Genomic DNA, 16952 nt, shown 5'->3' on the forward strand with positions numbered 1-16952 from the left:
TTTATCCATGTGCATATGTGCTCTATTGTGCGCTAATTGACGCCGAGGCAACTACTCCATCGATCTGCATATTTACTCCGTTGCCCAGAATGGGTTTTCCTAGTTAGTGACTTGGATTGTAGCAAGGAAACAAGCAGCCCCACGTGGATCGCATTTGCATCATAACGGGTACACATATATAATCTTCGGATGAGCATTCCGTAACGTGTGTCGGACCGAACGCCTGCGGACACGGGTGAATGGAGGAGAGATACCTATATTCCATGAAAGCGACTCCTATCGTAGCGCAAAAGTTGGAGCCCAAATTGGACCTCGAGAAATGTAATAAAGAAAGAGAGCACCAACAACGGGGGAAAGAAAAAAAGAGAGGGTATATAACATCCAGTAGCAAGCATTACTCCGTATGAAGAGCCGTGGTATTGCGAGAGGATTAGTGGACCTGTACCTTTTTAAACTCCGAAATAAGTTCGTTGACCTGGCTCATGCTGGTTTCATCGTACTTATTCAGTATCGGATCCGCGAGTCCATCATCGTCTTCACCGATGAGTTCTACATCGTTTTGCCCCGTCCACGCATTGCTCTTTGGCTGACAAGGGTCCGCGGCAGAGAGCCGGTCGACTTTGAGGCTAGCCAGGAGCCAGTAATCCGGAGAGTAGCGGAAGAAGCCAACTCTTTTCCACATGTATTCCGGCTGTGCATTTGTGCTATCGACAATGCTGTGCGGCGAGGTGCCGGGGGATGCGTTCGCTTGGATATGCCAGATGTCTTTCCAGTTGCCCAAGGCGTCACGAATCCGCTGCAACAGCTCGCCTCCGCCAAATGCATTTTGATACTGGAAGATTAAATAATGAATAGCTGTTTATCTGTGTTAGTCACGTGGGCACAACGAGAGGTGATTTGATGTAAACCTGCCTGAAGCAATCGCGAACAAGTTTAGCGGACCCAAGGCAGCTAGAATGTGACGCATATCAGCTGTAAGGTCACCTCGACAGAGTGTTTCGAAAGCAGAACGGAACGAGACTCTCCAAAATGGGCTTTTGGCGGGCATCCACATTTGAATTTGTTCGAAACACTGATCCGCTGTCACTGCTTGAAAGCAGGCCTCCGGGGCCGCGACGTGGTTCTTCATCTCTTTGATCACCATCCGAGGGGGGAAGTTATTGAATATGACGAACGCAGTGTCGAGCAAAAATATCCACAGAAACGTCCTAAAGGTTAAGTAAATTAGCAGAGTGAGTAAAGAAATCTCATATGTTAGTTCCAACTCACCGAATAAGTTCCTCTTTGGCCACAAAGTCATTCCATTGGAATTCATGTCTTGCTTTTCCGCTATAATTGCTGTGTCTTGCTGTTGCAACACCGATGTCCCGTACTATCTGCATGCAAGTCAGTAAAAGCTACACGAATCATCTCGCCTGAAAAAATGAGGAAAAGGCCTACAGAAACCACGGTGCTGTAACGATGCCGCCGGATGCGCCTCTTGGTCACATCTGTGCCTTCCCAGTTTTGATAAAGACACACCATGTAGCAGGCTTGCAAAGCCTGGATTTTTCGTCGATTTGCAGCGGGATCAAATGGAAATACCGGGAAGCTATTGACGTCGTCGTCGGCAAAGACCATCTCCTCGACGCAATTGAGCCACATTCTGGCGTTTTCATTGTCCACCGGATCCGGAGAGACGCAAGCCCCTTTTATTTTTGTCAGTAACGTTACATCCACTATAAAGAAAGCCGTAGAGTGATGTCGAAGAGGTCGATGTGTCAGTATACTCACCAATGATGGCCATGGATGCCACGAGGATTGATTTGGATGACACTGGATCGAAAGTAGGCCGATGAACGAAGTTGACATTGGGAGACCATATCGCCCAATACAATTCAAGATATTTCCGAAGGTTTATCGGGGAGAAAAACTGCAAGCACATTTGCTCAAGTGCAGGAGACCAATATAACGTCACGGAGCTATTCCGTGGCTTGACCGTGACCACCTCTTTGATTAAGAGCAGGATCTGATGTGTTTTAAGGGCGAGGGGATCGTTGAACCAGCCCGACGAAACGCCCTCTGGGTTATTTGCGGACTCGAAGTTCATCAGCTGCCCTTGCTGGGGCTCAAATGCCAACACTCCGCACTGGATATTTGACATCACCTCTTGTCTCTGGCGAAGCGTCCCACAGTCGAACGACATTATAAATCCAGTCTTGCTCGTGAAGTTATCCAGAAAATGAAAAATCTGACTGCTTTCCCCATCAGAGACCGTGAGCTCCCGAGCCGGTTGCCCGTCTGATGTAAAGTGCATAAAGTCTTGCCAACTGGGGCTGGCGTAGTCGAAAAGATCGGGGTCGAAAAAGGATTCGAACGCATTCATGGTAACGTTGTCGAATTGCCCGACCTCAAAGCTCGGTGGTAGCATGGCTTCGATGGTCGACGTTAATGGATCGGTTGTCGCCAACATGTCCTTGTCGATGTCGATTGCCTGCAAAGGTATATCGGTGCTAGGCTTCGGAGCATTGATCCCGGAGGAATACTGGCACGGTATTCCTCGTCTCGCACAGTTGTGGCATGGTTGAACGCTGTTGCAAGCTTTCTTTTGGCGAACACAGCGGTCACAAGCCCGTCTGCGAACCACGGCTTTTGATGATCCCCTGCCATCACAGGTGCGCCAGTGTCGCTTCAAAACATCCGCCCGTTGAAAGGAACAGCCGCAAGCAGGGCAACGGTGAGGTCGATCAGACGTGTGTGTATGGCTATGGCGCTGCAGATGTTCACGTCGTTTATACGATCTGAAGCAGATGGGGCACTGATGCTGCCCGGGAACTGGGGGCGCCGGGGTTAGGGCTGAGCCGAGATCTGAACCCTCGCTCCTCGCTGGGGCCATTATTGGACATATTCTGCTCTTCTCCGTTTCAGCTGCTGCTTCTCTTCTTCGTCGTCTTCTTCTCCTCTCCCCGTTGTTTCCCTACCCTCTTTCTGCACTTAGGATTGGGAGTATTATCTGGCTCGCTGGCCAGAGGGTAGTCAAAGAAAAAAAAAATCTCAGCCCGAGGCGTCGGGACACCGGGGCTTTTACCTTTCTGTGGGGAGTTTTTGCGGGGATTGCCCGCTGGTAAGTTCATCGCTCCTCCATAGCGGCTCAGAGGTTGACCTCTCTGGCCCAATGGACGGTCTTGACTCGGGGTTTTTTAACGGCACTTCGCAGCGGTCACCGGGAGGCGGGTCCAATCTACTACGGAGTACAGAGTCCACGACAGGCGAACCCGGTTCTCAACCCCAATGCGCTATCGGGGACAGCATCTCTATCATTTTCTTCGTACTAGCAAGCCCATCAAAATAACTGCCTCTCAAGGGGTCCCGCATTGAAAAAGCACAGCAGAGGCGAGACGTGATGGAGCTGCAGCGGCAATCTTTCCTCGAGTTCACGTGCTGTGGTGGCAGAAACGCGCTAGTCCGGGTGGAGCATAAGCAAAAAACCAAGCTGAACAAGTCTTTTCATTGGCCAGATTAACTTTTTGCTGAACCCACAGTGGCCAATAGGCTTCGAGGAAATGCGATATCGCCACTCTGGCCAATCAGAGTCCAGGACGCCGCAGTGAATGCATAACTGTGGCGCAGGCAAAAGTAATGCCAAAGTACTCCGTACAGTACGGAGTAATGCACAGCCAAATGAACAGCCGAATTGGGTTTGTGCAATGAAAATGTAGGCATAACTTGGCAGTTCACACACGGAAAAATTTGCGCCGAACTGGATGCTGCCCAAATGCCCCAAGAGAGACTGGCGGCACGAGAGTACAATAGTTTCAGAGATCGTGCGCTGTGCGTTAGTCCTTGTTGCAGTGGACTTTAGACGAAACCTTCACTTGATGATATCACCCCATGCTGAGGAAGGGAGTCCCAAGTGCTTCATTCAACATCGGAGAAAATGCGGCCCACAAACTGACTAGTTAACTAGTTACTCCGTACTTACATATGAAGTATTGAACCACAGAGCAGTTACCTGGGTTAATGATTTCACCGCCAATTGCACGCCAGAAAGAATGCCATCAACAGCTCTCTTTGCCGATCGGCCTCCTTTTCCATCATGATCAAGGCCATCTTCTACAGCAAGTTTGACACGCAATCAGGTAAAAGAACCGGCTCGCTGAATTCTAATATGCCTAATTTTGCTGACCGTACCTCTCTATCCTAAGGCCGCAAAGTTGTCCATCAGGTCCCCGATGGCGCTATAGTCCCTTCCTCCACCGCTCCGCCCGGAAGCACCCCGCTCTTCAACTTCTCCGATATATCCTTTTTTGTGATCCCAAGACAGGAGCTCTGCGGAAACCTCATCCAGGTTTGCACCAATGGTCACCGCGTCCTCGGGTTTCCCGTGTGCATCAAATCGCCCAGCTACGATCGCAATGAGTTTATCTTCAATTTCTGCGTCGTGCTCGCGGAGGAGGACGAATGGGGAAGCTTCAAGAGCGTCGTGCAGAAGTTGGCGGATTTGATGTGCGAGCTGGAGGAGCAGTCGGGCTTCTTGTCAAAAGATCCCTCACCGGGTGGAGAAGGCAAGGTACACAGTTTGTGCGAGACATTGATGGAGGACCTGAATAATTACTGCGAGTGCATGATCCCAATCGGTATGCCCGTGTTTATCCACCTGGTTTTATATCCTGCCTAAGCTCCTAGCTCGCTTACTATTTTCAGATGATTTGAATACCCTGAACGTCAAGCTATTTCCACTTTATCCTTCGCCGCCTCCAGTGAAAGCATGGCAGGTACCGCTGTTCACTGTTCGATATGAAGCATTCATGGACGAAAATTGGGATATCACTGTACAACGGGTAATAGCCACTTTATTACTTGCTTGCTTTTCAAACCTGTACATTTTATCTGACTTTATCCTCTATATAGATCGTCCCGTACATCAACGGAGTTAATAGCATCCGAGCAATTGCCGTACTGGCAGACGCCAATTTCTCGTTAACATGCCGCGCGATCCGTCATCTTGTCTACTACGGATGTGTTTTTCTTCTCGATATCTTTTCTTTCTCCGCCATATACGCTCCAACGGCGCAGTTCGGCTTCACCATCGCTTCCGATGAGGAGATGCAGCGCGAATGCGCTCGTTACGTCAACACTCGCTTCTCCCCAACTTTAGCTCCTGCAAAAACTGCCGGATCGCGGCAAACAGGGTCAAGAGGTCGAAACGACGCATCCCGGCGTGAGAGACAAGCCTGGGCAGATCAAGATAATATCTGGCCACAGATGGGCAAAGATGCCAGAGCTACCGGTCCCGGACACACAGGCAAGCAGTCTCGGATAGTAGACGGCGTCGGGATCGTCGAACTATATGCGAGCTTAAAACAAGGCCAAAGCGTCAAGCAGTGGTACCTGGAGCACACGCGCGAACTTGCCAACATCGATGTTCGACGCTTTATCACTTTCGGAGTTATAAAGGGATTCCTGTACCGCGTCCACAAATATCCATATGCGACGGGCCAGCCCGCGCAGACAACGACAGTGACGACCACGCTCGCCAACGGCACGCAGCAGATATCGTTCCTCTCCAGCTCACCGTCGTTCACGCGTAGTCGCATGGGCTCCACCGCCAGCGGCATCGAGTCGATGAGCTCATTTACCTCCCGACGTCGGAAGAGCGGACACTTGATCGGACCTACCGAACTGCACTCCCACGCCGAGGATCATTCGGGGGATGAGAATGACAATAATGAGGATGAGAACGGAGAGGGAGAAGGAGGAGTGGAAGAAGATGGTATTGATGATAAGACGCTAACGAAGTTCCTAGACGGGATGCATTGCTTCGATGAGATTTGCACGGAGCTGGAAATCAGCGAGAAGGAGCTTACTTCAAGGTTGAAGCGATATCCGGGAGAAGTGTTGATCATTCATCGATGAAGTATCCAGGTTACGGATCGATGGTGGGAAGTTCGGGAGTCATTGGCTACCTTATATCTGATGGTATGATATCCCTCAATGGACATCTTTTCCGGGAGCATGTTGCTTTGGTTATAGCGGGAGGACGGCAAATTATTGCAAAGGTCGAATATCGAGAATTCACGATGAGATTCAAGAAAAAGTGCCATTAATGTAAAAAAAAAAAAAGGGATGCCCCCTCTCGCCCATAACTCCGTACCTTAATCCATTCCCTGGACGCCCGCTCTACCTCCCTTATTACTCACTTCATATCCCAGACACTATAGCCACCCAGTCCCTGGAACCAACCAAAACATAGAAAGGCGCTCCCATAAAAATAAGTTAAGGGAGAAAAGTGAAATAATTTCCGCGCCAGGCACGTAATCGTTCAAAATCGAACCATTTTACTCTTGCTCCTCGTCCCATCCTTCAAGCTCTGCTTTCTCAAATTCCGCCATAACCACCGGATCCCAAATCGACCCGTCTTTTCCAGGAACAGTAGTCTTACAATCCTTAAATACCGGTCCAATGCAGTCTGCCCACCGCTTCCGTCTATCCATAAGCGTACGGGCCAAATCGCCTATTCCGGGCCTCCCAACTCCAAGCGCATTTACGGGATGGCTTCCTCCACCCGCTCCGCCAGGACGATGCTTAGCCTGCGATCCCTTTTTACTTTTACCGAGGGTACGTGTACGCTTTAGATACGCTTGCTGCACCTGTGAGTCGAGATCGTCATGAATGGTAGTGTATTCCTGATAGGCTAGGCGTTCGCGAGCTATTTCGAGCAGGCGGGTCTTTCTTGCCCCATTGATGATCATTTGCTTTTTGAGTTCGCTCTGAAGGAATCGGAGACGCTCAGCAACATCATCATCGTAATGAGCGTCATAGTCTGGGTTCTCCTCTGGACCGATAAAGCCGATATAACGGAGTTCGGCTTTCAGACGCTCGTCAAGCTGTGAATGGTCGAGCTTGGCCGCAGGTACTTTGAATCCGTTCGGGGATGCGTCCGGAAAGGCTGTCGCCGAGTTTAGAGGCTTTGATTCGGGTTCTCCGGTCACCTGATCAACTTCCATCGCCGTATCGCCATTAAAATTCGCGTGCGACGCCGATTCTTCGTGGCTAGTTGACTGAGCGGCAGCAGTCTCTTCAGGAAGAGTTCGATGCTCAAAACGGAGAAGCGAGTAGAGACGGCTAAGCAACGGCGGAGCGGAGACTTGGTCTGTCTCCGCAGTATCATCGGAAATCTGTTCGACATTGCCTCGACCTTGATTTAAAGGCAACTTTTCTCGCTCCTGTTGGGAAGAGTCGATATTGATCGAGCCATCTTCTTCAGCCCAGATATCGCTATAGTGCTTCTTGCCACGGCGAGGAATGAGGAAAGGAGTAACGCGATCACCCTATGAGCATCTTGTTAGTTGAAGCAGGAAAACTGGATGTAAAGTCTCCTTACTTTCTCTTTAAGGAACGCTATATCTTCCTCTGTCAATGGACGAACGTAAGGCTCGATGTACGTTGCAAATGTATTTGCATTAACTTGACTCGTGGGTTTGGCATTGCTGAAATCCTTATCGGGTATTGTTCCGGCCATCATATGGCTCAGGTCGCTCTGGGGAAACCCTGCAACACAATAAATCTCTTTTTTCTCCTCATCAGTCATTCCCGGGTTGACTTCTCGGATATGGTAAGTCGTAGGGTCGTCAAATCTTAACGGATCGGGACCGAAGACCTGATATTGAGGAATAGCCGGAGCCGGAGCCGGTTGGTAGGAGTCACCGCTCTCCATTGACTCTGGGGACCCAGGCCTTGAGGTCCGATCGCCGGCCCTGGGAGAAGTGATCGATGGTGGTGAAAGAGAGGAAGTAGATGAAGGTAAATTCTTTGACTTCTTGTTTGGAGAAGAAGAAGAACCTGCCGCGTCTTTACCGCTGCGTTTTTGAGGTCCTTAAAGAGAATATGGTCAGTGTATTATTCTCCCCACCATCATGGCTTGAGATGACGAGAACGGATCCGAAGGCATAGGAAAAACTTTCATCATGCAAATGTGAAATGAAAACATCACGTCACTGTGCAAAAAGCCACATCGGTGCTGCTCATAAACACCACGTGATTCCCACATCCGGTAAACCCCAGGCAAAGCTGGGAGGAGACGCCCGGGACAGAGCGCAGAGAGCGGACAATGCTTACCATCAGGTCTCAAGTCAAAGGCGTCCTGTCTCGCCGTGGCGTGAGCCCCCACTGCGAGTGGCCGTTCATCCCTTGAAATCCCCTTATCTCTTCGCTTCTTCAGCTTGCCTCCCTTGGAAGCACGCCCATCATCCTCATCATCCTCCGCTTCTCTCTTCATTTTGAGTTTTTCTGCGGGATGGCCAGCTTGATCTCTCTGTTCTTCAAGCAATTCTTTCCTCTTATGGGATAGTTCTCGCATTCCGGCATTGCAGGCATCGCCTCTAGCCTCTGCCACTTGGCTAAGTACCTTGAGCTGTTCGACGAGAATCTCTAGGGCCCTAGGGTCTGGTATCTGGTTGGTACCCCCCAGTTCACCAAGTATATCGGAATATTGTACGGTGGGGGGAACGGCGAGCTTTGACACATCATTGTCGAGGTAACCTAGAGAAAACGTTGTCCCCGCGACGGTGCTGGCACTCAACGCAGAGCTCGGAGTGGTATTGCGGCTTCGGGAGCCTCTAGGCTCACGACCCTTGCCTTTGCTTTTCGCAGTAGGCATAGCGGGGCCGTCCGATAGACCGTATCGTAAACTTGGAGCTTCAGGTATAAACGGGAAACGAGGGGTGAGTTCGAAGAGAGCTGCGGCCGTTCAGCGGGGAAGGAGGAACGGTATAACGTGAATTGTGCTTCGCGCGGCAATGAGGATCGAAAAAACTAGGCAACCGCTCCATCAACCAAAGTCTAAGCTCAGCGACAGTGGTACGTCCGCTATTTAGATCCCCGGAACCCGCAGTCCGCAATGCCATCAGGCGGCCATTTCCGGCGGCCACAGAACACTCGATGACGGTCTGAAGTCGCGGCGAGTCACGTGTGGCTGAATCACCCGCCTGGCCCGTGCGCGCCGCAGAGTGGCTGGTGGATCACGCTAGTCCGTAAGTAGAATAGGCCTACCACGCATAGAGTTTACGTAACCACCGGTTGTTGTCGCTTCACCTGAACTTTTTTGTTCCCTGCTGCAGATGTGCATCTTCCCTTGCCAGTCCGCACAGTCCAAGAGCATCGCCTCCAACATCTTCCCGGCAGCCTGCGTCTATCAGTCGGCACTTACGAGTCTGGTCAAGTTTACGGGACCCTGTTCTTTCTGCCGCGCACCGACCACCAATGTGACGCCACTTTTGAACTGGCGAACGCACCAGCGCATTGGAAGGGGGAGGAAGAAAAAAAAAAAAAAAAAAAAAAAAAAAAAAAAAAATGAAAATGAAAAATGACAGAAGAAAAGGTGGAAGATCAAAAAGAAAATTCGAAATGTTTGTGCAATTCAAACAAGCTACGGAGCATTTACGGGAACTCTGTACGGAGTACGGAGTACTGATCCAGAAAAAATAGCCTTGGAACAATGTCTTGCAACCACCTTGATTTCCTCCTTGCAAAAGCCTTTAGAAGTCGTAATCCTTCCAGGGAGTCGCGGTTAACGCCGAGGATAAGCTACGACATTAGTCAACGTTATCCATGTCCTGCACTTGTGGACCTAACGGTGTTGTAAAATGGGTGTAGTACTGGATTTGCGCGGCATCGATATCGTACTCTGAAATACTGCTGCCCCAGCATATCTGTCGACCAATGAGGCTGCACCTGAGACAATGGAACAATAGAGGTTACACTTCATCTTCGCCATTTGCCGTGCAGCAGGACGGCAAGTATGAGAGTCGCAGGCCGAAACCATCACCGAGTGAGAAGAGACTTGACTATGAGAAGCCAAGTGCAACAGAATCCACTATTGGGTCGATGTCGGAGCAGCTCGTTAGCCTGGGAGCTGCCGGGACGAAATCTGTTGCGATGTTTAGAGAACCTCAAACACCCTAAATGGCAGCATTTTGCAGAGTATTAATAGCAACATTGGGCGTGGTTGTTGGCTTGACTCCTCTAGCGAGCACGCACAAGATTTTATTTAGGTTGCCGTGACCAGTGGCTTTCCCCGCTTCGCCTTGTTTAGCATTTCGGATCGCCGCCGATCATTGCGATTCGAGGGCACTTAATACGACGCAGCCTCCGTGCTCTTCACGGCACTCGTTTTGTTCACTACTCGCTCAACCACAATTTCTTAGCCGTCATCTCCTTGACGAGAACATTACTGTTATTGTCACTTCTTATTATGAGGCCTCACTCTTTGTCGTGCAGAAAGAGCGCCATCAACCACTCCATTCCGTGCACTCGCTCATGACGTCGCCGTTTGAATTCTCCGTATCTATCCGCGACCACATCAAGGGCCCTGCGCCTCTCCAACTGGCAACGTATCTCGACTTGGGCAATAAAGATCACCCAGAAACCATCTACTGAGCCCATGCACGCCGCGCCCATTTTTCTCCGACTGACTGAGCGTTGCCTCGATACTCATGGGTTAGTTTGCGTTTTAGATCCTCCCGCACCATGGAACGCACCAAATTTGTACTAACGCTCATTCCTTGTAGCGGCGTCCGCGTTTAGGGCAAAAGCTCTGGTGATAGCGAAGGACACATGCTCTGAACATCTCCGGGGCCTGAGTGTGAGGATATCCTAGTCCCCCCCCACAAACATCGCCATAGCTGACGAAAGACATCCTGTTGGCAGAGCACCGATGGATTTGAACTCAATGTTGGATTCAATATACAGACGCTCTCAGATAGGCATGCGTGGAATGATGACGGCATTGTTGCACTTCTCTATGTACCCGAACTGGCCCCAGATGATCCGTGCGATCGCGAAAGCAAAATCGCGGGAGGCATCCCTTCAAATGTTACGCGATTTAGTGATCTCCCTCAGTACAAATGCGTCTATGTCGCGGTTGCCCCTTGGGTGTCTGCTCCCTGCTCAGAGTCCTTTCTCTCCCAAGCAGGTCAAGATGGAGTTGCAGCGATGATTTTTTACCGTCCTGACCAAACAACTTCGAAACCGCCACCTGTGGAAGATCGCGGTTGGGGTCTAGATGACGCCGAATGGGCGTCTAAGCAAGAGTTCCCTGTGTATGCTGTACCAGGGGCATTTGGGTCCAGTTTAATGAACGAGCTAGCACGGTATTCTGGCAACATAAGCGATGCTCCACATGGTGACCGGCTGTCAAGGCTTTATAGTTCGAATGCAACAGCTAGGGTTTACGGTTTAATTGCTCTAGGTATCGTCCCTTGTATGCGTATCACTTTTCTAGGCTGGGCTAATGGAAAATAGAAAATAAGAGAGACACGCTTCCAGGTCTATGGGTCTTCCTTCTCGTGGTTCTTGCAGCTTTGGTCGTCGTTGTTGCAGGGTCATCTATCGTCATGAAGATCATTCAGCACCGCCGACGTGTTTCGCTACGAGAAAGAATTACATCCGGAGATGTGGATCTAGAAATGCTTGGGATCAAAAGGCTCAAAGTCCCACAACATGTTCTTGACAAATTGCCTCTCTATACCTATGACAAAGATGGCCACCCACCCGCAGCGGATCCCGCGGCACCGGATCCAGCTGTCGTGTGTACAAAACCCAGAGAAGAACCCACTAATCCCAAAAATTCAGCCACATTAGCTGTGCCAGAAAGTACTGAACCAATTCCACCTGTCAGTCCTACAACCTACGAACGTCAGAAGTCGACTTTTTCCCAAACAACTTGTCCTATCTGCCTTGATGACTACGTTTCAGGAGAATCCATTATAAGAGAGCTTCCGTGTCAACATATTTTTCACCCGGAATGTATCGATGCTTTCCTCCTGCAAAACAGTAGCTTGTGTCCTGTATGCAAAAAGACAGTGTTTCCTCCGGGTTATTGCCCCGAGATGGTTACGGATGCTATGGTTCGCCAGGAGCGTTATGCTAGAAGATCACGTCAGCAAAGATCCGGCCAAGGCACGATGCTGGCTAATCTCGGGCCGTTGAGCCGGACGCGGTCCAGGCGTCGTTTTATCCACGGCAGTTTTGCGGGCCAGTTAGGGTCCTTACAATCTGCTGACGTTCGGACTGATAGAGCGAATGATGTAGAAGCCTCTCCGCCACCTCAAACTCCCGCCGCAACCAGCGGACTCGGTCGTCGGGAGGAAATGCGAAGAAGAGCTGTGGCGATGTTAGGAAATCACCGTATGGCTGAAGATGAAGAAAGGGAGCGAGATGCAGCAAGACCAAAATGTAAGTGAATGGCGTGCGCTTGTTTCCTTGACACCCCATCTCAAATTGGCTGCAGTTAACCAGCTGTAGGGCTTAAAATCTTCCATACTGTATTCCCCGCATTACGATAACCCGGCATGGTTTCTACAGCGGCAAGCTTACGAATTAACGTCAACGGAGGGCTTTGGAACATCAAGGACTCCCCGATATCCTCCGAGTATTCATCAAGAATACCCGGGTCTACACCAGCCACGTCACTGCGTGTCTTTGGCTTCTGATTGATTGATACCCTTTTTCTGTTAATCCGCGTTGGGATGTACATGAGTTCAAGTTTCTGTTATTTTCTTTTGATCCTCGATCATTTTGCAACGGGACATGGTTTCAAGTGTAATCCGTTTAATCTACATTTTCCTCTCACGCTGGTCTATGTTTTCAGCTAATAATGGCAATGAGAAAAGAGATGTAGCGGGCACGGGCTAGAGAGTGGCTTCCGTAAATACGCCTGCGTGCATGCATGAACATACATATATACATACATACACAAGCACGTTGTTTGAATTTTAGGTGCGGCACAGAAACCACGTGTCAATGCACAGTTGACGAAAGCAATTTTGGCCATTTCATTCCTATCCTCACCGCGAGGAGTACGGAGTACAGCTTGGTGGATAAAACCGGCTTCACCACCGAGAACAGGCCCACTGCTCTCTCTGATTTGATAATCCAAGCAGACTCGGGGGTCTCCCTCGCCCGTGGAGGTTGTGGAGTACAATTGTCAAGATCCAGAGAGTCACCGCTAGTTCTGGGGCTGAAACGCCGAACACCATTTTAAACATGTAACCAAACTCCTTGCGAAGCGGTCAGGCCGAGGAGCCCAAATACGGAGCTGGCCCAGATATGCGGGACCATCCGCCGGCTCGTCTCGAACCCGTGCATGAACTCGGTATCCGCTCACGGCCCCTGCTCTGAACCAAGCTTGTCCTCCATAGTAGAAAGTCACAACGACGGTCTGTCTCCGATCGGAGCAAACCCACTTCGAGTCCCCTCACGATGCAAATTTATCATGCTTCCCCTTGACTCTCACATCCAGGATTTCTTCATGGTAGTTTCCTTCTCTTCTCGCTCTTCTCAACCGTTTCACCTCATGCTCTTCCAGTTTCCTCCCCACCGCCGCTTCTAGCTCCTTGCGGCTGATTTTCTCCAGCGCCTTGCTCTCCTTCGACGCTTTTAGTTTTGGTTTGAAGCGCGCCTGCATACGGATGCGGAAGGTCGTATCGAATGAAACGCTATCGGCGTCGCCACGGATTTCAACGGTGCTCGAGGAGGTTTTACCTTCCTTGATGGCGAGAAAAGCTTCCATGTCGCCGCCACAGATCTGGAATGAAAACATCCCGGGAGAATCCGGGGAAGAAACTGGGACAAACGATTCAAATGCAGATACCGCAGGTGATGTAGCGCTTAAGAGACCGTATTTATCGCAACTGAGGTATCTGGTTTTCTCACCGGTGTCAGTGATAGTTGGCCATGAGGAATCCGGCCTGGGAAAAAAGGGGGGGAACAGCCCCAAATCATCATAAGTAAAATAATGAACTCACCTGCCATGGTGACCTTTGAAGTTGATTCCATCCGAGCCTGCCACCTTCGTCGCAACCCAGACCTGTCTCACATCGTGTGGTTCAGCCGTCCTGGGGTCTCCATCCACCGTATTCTCAATCTCGCTAGCAAACACCTTGCCATTGACATCACATGCAATACACGTCGGCGGAGTAGATGGTAAAACAAACATAACTGGGCCCGAGATATCGAGGGGTACATCTGCCGCTACCCAACTCTGTTCATCGTGGTCCTCGGTGGCTTCGGCGATGGCGGAGCTGGTGTTTTGGGAGCCTCGACTGTGGGGATTAGACGGGTCGTCACCGTGTCGCTTTCGCTTTTTGGTCTTCTTGTCGCCTTTGAATGTGAGGGGCTTGACCATTTTGAATGCAGAGTATTTGACTATCTGTACCCTGTACTCTCCGTACACTGTACAGCATGTAGGCTCATGTGGCTTCGAGCTTATGGCGATCACGAAGTCTTGACTCAAACAGTACAAACATGTCAACACCACTGCTGCGCCAAACCTTTGGACAGGCATCCACGTGATGCAAAGCTTGATGACCAGCCCCTAAAAGCTTCTATCGCTCGGGGGATTGCTGGGGGGGCGTCCGCCACCGTCGGCTGCCCGAAGAGCCGAGGGGGTTACGCCCCTGGCCGGTTAACCCTTGGTACCTAACCCCCTTAAAAAAACCCCCACTTTAGCTCTGGGCCTCTGGCCTCCATGCCCATCAAAACATTATCTGAGAGGCAAAGTTTCCGTTTAAGCTACGTCTCAACCGTAATCTTATTTCCGATGGAGAGATATGCATCAATTAACCATCTATATACCTTTTAATCCAGGCCGCACCAAACAACACACAAATCGCTAACAACCGAGAACCTCTACCCAGGCATGCACAGGGAATCAAACCAAACACAAGCAATTCACAAAAAGTACTTCGAACTAAGCTTAGTCGAAGGTGATAGCAGCCTTGATGGCGGACTTGTTTCTCATCGACTCCAAGCACTCAGCCCATTGCTCAATCTTGAAGACCTTATTAACGATTCCTCCAACTCTGACCTTGCCGGAGTCGAGGTAGTCGATGGCAGCGGGAAACTTATATGTCTCGCTGAAGCTACCGAGAATGGTGATTTCGTCGCCGACTGCCATGGGGGGTAAAAAAATATTACGTTAGCCCAAACTTCCTCAAGGGCTCCAATCGAGCTCCAAGACAGAGATGAGGGCTGGACTTACAGATCTTGGATGGGGGCCACGTGACTCTATCCTTGTTGGCGTAGACACCGTAGACGACCAGCTTGCCGCCGCGTCGGACGTAGTTGATGGCATCCTCTAGAATCTTAACGCTGCCAGTGGCCTCGACAACGATGTCGAAGCCGTATGGGTTGGCAGCCTTGAGGGCCTCGAATTGAGCGCTGGGGTCTTGTCGAGAGAGCGGGATGTATTCATCGGCCGCGTCGAGGGACTTGGCGAGGTTCATCTTAAGACCCTCAGGGGCAGCGATGACGACCTTGCAGCCACCGTTGAGACGGAGCATTTGAGCAAGCACCTATATTCATATGTGTAAGTAAAAGCGAGCTTCTGTCTTTCCGATCAGGGCGTATTGGCTTACAAGACCGGTTGGACCAGCACCGAACATGAGCACGGTGGAACCCATCTTGGGGGAAATTTTATCGAGGCCGTGGGCAGCGCAGGAAGCAGGCTCCAACAGGGTAGCGTCGACATCTGAGAGGTTCTGGATCTTGAAAACTCGGCCAGCTGAAAAATGCCGAAAAGAATGACGTTAGACTCTTGCGCGAAAAACACCATTTCTAGCAGATAGTAACCAAGTCTTACCTGGATAGGCACAGTATTCGGCGAAGCCACCATTCATGGTGACACCGTGAGCCTCAAAGTGCTCGCAGAGCAATTCTTCGCCACGTCGGCAGTAGAAACATTCTCCACAGAGCTCTGAGTTATCGGCAACGACTCGGTCGCCAACGGTGAAGCCCTTGACCTTTGGTCCCATGGCGGCAACAATGCCAACAGTTTCATGACCTGGAAAGAACGGATTAGTCTCACCGATTGCCGACAATGGTCACGCAATTCAAGTCATACCGGGAACAAGAGGGAACTGAATGTCACGGCTATTAGCTTCAAACTCATCAGAAAACCCCGCAGAGTCAAATACAAACTCACTTTGGCAAGGAATTCGCCCTCGTGGATATGCAAGTCAGTTCCGCAGACACCGCAGGCCTTGACCTTGATCTATATTGAAAACACACAATCAGCGAAAACTCAGTTCTTTTACAAGCAGCTTGAATGCAGTTTCAAAAGGAGGCATCCACTGCGAATGGGGAGAACTCATACCAATACGTCGTTCTCACGGAGCTGAGGCAACGGGATGTTGACAATGGCATATTCCTCTGGCTTGGAGTATCTATACAAAAAGGCGCTCAGTGGCTGCCTTCGCCAATTTAGGTGGTAGTAAATGTGCTTACTGAAGAGCTTTCATGGTCTTTGGAAGTTGGGAGGCCATTTTGACGGTGGAATGAAAAGATCTTCTTTCAGTTAGAGGTGTTCCTGGGCTTCATCAGCACGCTTGTCCAATGGCGGTAAACCAGGTTTTGAAGAGGCGGGACATCAATGACTCACCGTTTGAAGGTACGATTGACGGCTGAGGCAGTTGATAGCGTCACGACAAAGGGAACTGCAATAATTTTGTTCAAAGAGGAACTGAAAGCCTGGCGCCGACTCCGGGGACAGGCGAGTATTTATTCAGGCCCCTCAAACCCAAACAGCTTCACCGGTAAAGGCGTGACCGGGCAAATCCTGACACAAAATCTAAAAAAATGGAGCTCGTGGACCAAGCTAACTTACGACACGCCCACTTTTGTGGGGAGGGCCTTTATCCACCAACAGGCCCAAACTTCCCCATAATGACCCAAAAATAATGTTTCCCCGGCCTACGGTCCTTTGGGAGCCCAGGCGCATCGCCGGCATGTCCGTAAGACAATGGTTTGCCCCAAGGGGCTAGTTATTATGGACCAGCGGTTCCTCTAAATCTAGAATTTTTTTTTTTTTTTCCTTTCTCCTGAAAAGCTTCAGGATCAAGGCGAGCTTATCAGCCTGGCACCATTACGGAGGCCTCAGTGTAACTCTTTTCGTAGAGCTACAGAATGCTATTCAG

The 16952-nt window shown here is 50.3% G+C and overlaps 7 protein-coding genes across 7 annotated transcripts; 3 read left to right on the plus strand and 4 right to left on the minus strand.

The window, feature by feature from the left end:
• Positions 1-130: 130 nt before the first annotated feature.
• CIMG_04940 (C2H2 type zinc finger domain-containing protein) lies at positions 131-3344 on the minus strand. Its single transcript, XM_001245498.2, has 5 exons — positions 1774-3344; positions 1441-1718; positions 1270-1376; positions 913-1208; positions 131-855 (listed from the first exon to the last, which is right to left on the minus strand). The coding sequence occupies exons 1-5, from the start codon at positions 2873-2875 to the stop codon at positions 431-433; spliced, it is 2208 nt and encodes a 735-aa protein (XP_001245499.2). The 5' UTR covers positions 2876-3344; the 3' UTR covers positions 131-430.
• A 565-nt stretch (positions 3345-3909) lies between these two features.
• Positions 3910-7310, plus strand: CIMG_04941 (nitrogen permease regulator Npr2). The gene is made up of 4 exons (XM_001245499.2): positions 3910-4118; positions 4185-4616; positions 4684-4820; positions 4891-7310. Exons 1-4 carry the CDS (start codon positions 4076-4078, stop codon positions 5893-5895), a joined length of 1617 nt encoding a protein of 538 aa, XP_001245500.1. The 5' UTR covers positions 3910-4075; the 3' UTR covers positions 5896-7310.
• On the minus strand, positions 4966-8849 carry CIMG_04942 (transcriptional regulator Ngg1). The gene is made up of 3 exons (XM_001245500.2): positions 8098-8849; positions 7364-7854; positions 4966-7310 (listed from the first exon to the last, which is right to left on the minus strand). The coding sequence occupies exons 1-3, from the start codon at positions 8636-8638 to the stop codon at positions 6318-6320; spliced, it is 2025 nt and encodes a 674-aa protein (XP_001245501.1). The 5' UTR covers positions 8639-8849; the 3' UTR covers positions 4966-6317.
• Positions 8850-9475: 626 nt separating this feature from the next.
• On the plus strand, positions 9476-9942 carry CIMG_11440 (uncharacterized protein; the record flags this gene model as incomplete). The annotated part of the gene is made up of 2 exons (XM_012358454.1): positions 9476-9613; positions 9685-9942. 2 exons carry the CDS (start codon positions 9476-9478, stop codon positions 9940-9942), a joined length of 396 nt encoding a protein of 131 aa, XP_012213877.1.
• A 190-nt stretch (positions 9943-10132) lies between these two features.
• On the plus strand, positions 10133-12570 carry CIMG_04943 (uncharacterized protein). Its single transcript, XM_001245501.2, has 5 exons — positions 10133-10476; positions 10548-10621; positions 10687-11227; positions 11281-12213; positions 12283-12570. The coding sequence occupies exons 1-5, from the start codon at positions 10473-10475 to the stop codon at positions 12321-12323; spliced, it is 1593 nt and encodes a 530-aa protein (XP_001245502.1). The 5' UTR covers positions 10133-10472; the 3' UTR covers positions 12324-12570.
• A 207-nt stretch (positions 12571-12777) lies between these two features.
• Positions 12778-14238, minus strand: CIMG_04944 (protein FRG1). Its single transcript, XM_001245502.2, has 2 exons — positions 13785-14238; positions 12778-13679 (listed from the first exon to the last, which is right to left on the minus strand). The coding sequence occupies exons 1-2, from the start codon at positions 14162-14164 to the stop codon at positions 13235-13237; spliced, it is 825 nt and encodes a 274-aa protein (XP_001245503.2). The 5' UTR covers positions 14165-14238; the 3' UTR covers positions 12778-13234.
• Positions 14239-14552: 314 nt separating this feature from the next.
• On the minus strand, positions 14553-16485 carry CIMG_04945 (chlorophyll synthesis pathway protein BchC). Its single transcript, XM_001245503.2, has 9 exons — positions 16418-16485; positions 16264-16345; positions 16133-16202; positions 15962-16030; positions 15881-15896; positions 15620-15820; positions 15396-15541; positions 15020-15332; positions 14553-14928 (listed from the first exon to the last, which is right to left on the minus strand). The coding sequence occupies exons 2-9, from the start codon at positions 16299-16301 to the stop codon at positions 14735-14737; spliced, it is 1047 nt and encodes a 348-aa protein (XP_001245504.1). The 5' UTR covers positions 16302-16345; positions 16418-16485; the 3' UTR covers positions 14553-14734.
• Between the last annotated feature and the right edge of the window lie 467 nt (positions 16486-16952).

This window comes from Coccidioides immitis (genome assembly GCF_000149335.2).
Source record: "Coccidioides immitis RS genomic scaffold supercont3.4, whole genome shotgun sequence".
Lineage (NCBI taxonomy): Eukaryota > Fungi > Ascomycota > Eurotiomycetes > Onygenales > Onygenaceae > Coccidioides > Coccidioides immitis.

Bases quoted from the DNA above. Each gene is read 5' to 3' on its own strand.
- CIMG_04940 (XM_001245498.2), bottom strand. From the start codon at position 2,875: ATGGCCCCAGCGAGGAGCGAGGGTTCAGATCTCGGCTCAGCCCTAACC. The intron at 1,719-1,773 runs GTGAGTATACTG...CTTTCTTTATAG, and splicing joins GGCATCCATGGCCATCATTG to TGGATGTAACGTTACTGACA. The intron at 1,209-1,269 runs GTGAGTTGGAAC...CTTAACCTTTAG, and splicing joins GCCAAAGAGGAACTTATTCG to GACGTTTCTGTGGATATTTT.
- CIMG_04941 (XM_001245499.2), top strand. From the start codon at position 4,076: ATGATCAAGGCCATCTTCTACAGCAAGTTTGACACGCAATCAG. The intron at 4,119-4,184 runs GTAAAAGAACCG...CTCTATCCTAAG, and splicing joins CAAGTTTGACACGCAATCAG to GCCGCAAAGTTGTCCATCAG. The intron at 4,821-4,890 runs GTAATAGCCACT...TCCTCTATATAG, and splicing joins GGGATATCACTGTACAACGG to ATCGTCCCGTACATCAACGG.
- CIMG_04942 (XM_001245500.2), bottom strand. From the start codon at position 8,638: ATGCCTACTGCGAAAAGCAAAGGCAAGGGTCGTGAGCCTAGAGGCTCC. The intron at 7,855-8,097 runs GTAAGCATTGTC...ATTCTCTTTAAG, and splicing joins CTTTGACTTGAGACCTGATG to GACCTCAAAAACGCAGCGGT. The intron at 7,311-7,363 runs GTAAGGAGACTT...AGATGCTCATAG, and splicing joins TAGCGTTCCTTAAAGAGAAA to GGTGATCGCGTTACTCCTTT.
- CIMG_04943 (XM_001245501.2), top strand. The intron at 10,622-10,686 runs GTGAGGATATCC...TCCTGTTGGCAG, and splicing joins AACATCTCCGGGGCCTGAGT to AGCACCGATGGATTTGAACT. The intron at 11,228-11,280 runs GTATCGTCCCTT...AATGGAAAATAG, and splicing joins TTACGGTTTAATTGCTCTAG to AAAATAAGAGAGACACGCTT.
- CIMG_04944 (XM_001245502.2), bottom strand. From the start codon at position 14,164: ATGGTCAAGCCCCTCACATTCAAAGGCGACAAGAAGACCAAAAAGCGA. The intron at 13,680-13,784 runs GTGAGTTCATTA...TGAGAAAACCAG, and splicing joins TTCAAAGGTCACCATGGCAG to ATACCTCAGTTGCGATAAAT.
- CIMG_04945 (XM_001245503.2), bottom strand. From the start codon at position 16,301: ATGGCCTCCCAACTTCCAAAGACCATGAAAGCTCTTCA. The intron at 15,542-15,619 runs GTAAGACTTGGT...GGCATTTTTCAG, and splicing joins CGAATACTGTGCCTATCCAG to CTGGCCGAGTTTTCAAGATC. The intron at 14,929-15,019 runs GTAAGTCCAGCC...CCCCCATGGCAG, and splicing joins GTGGCCCCCATCCAAGATCT to TCGGCGACGAAATCACCATT.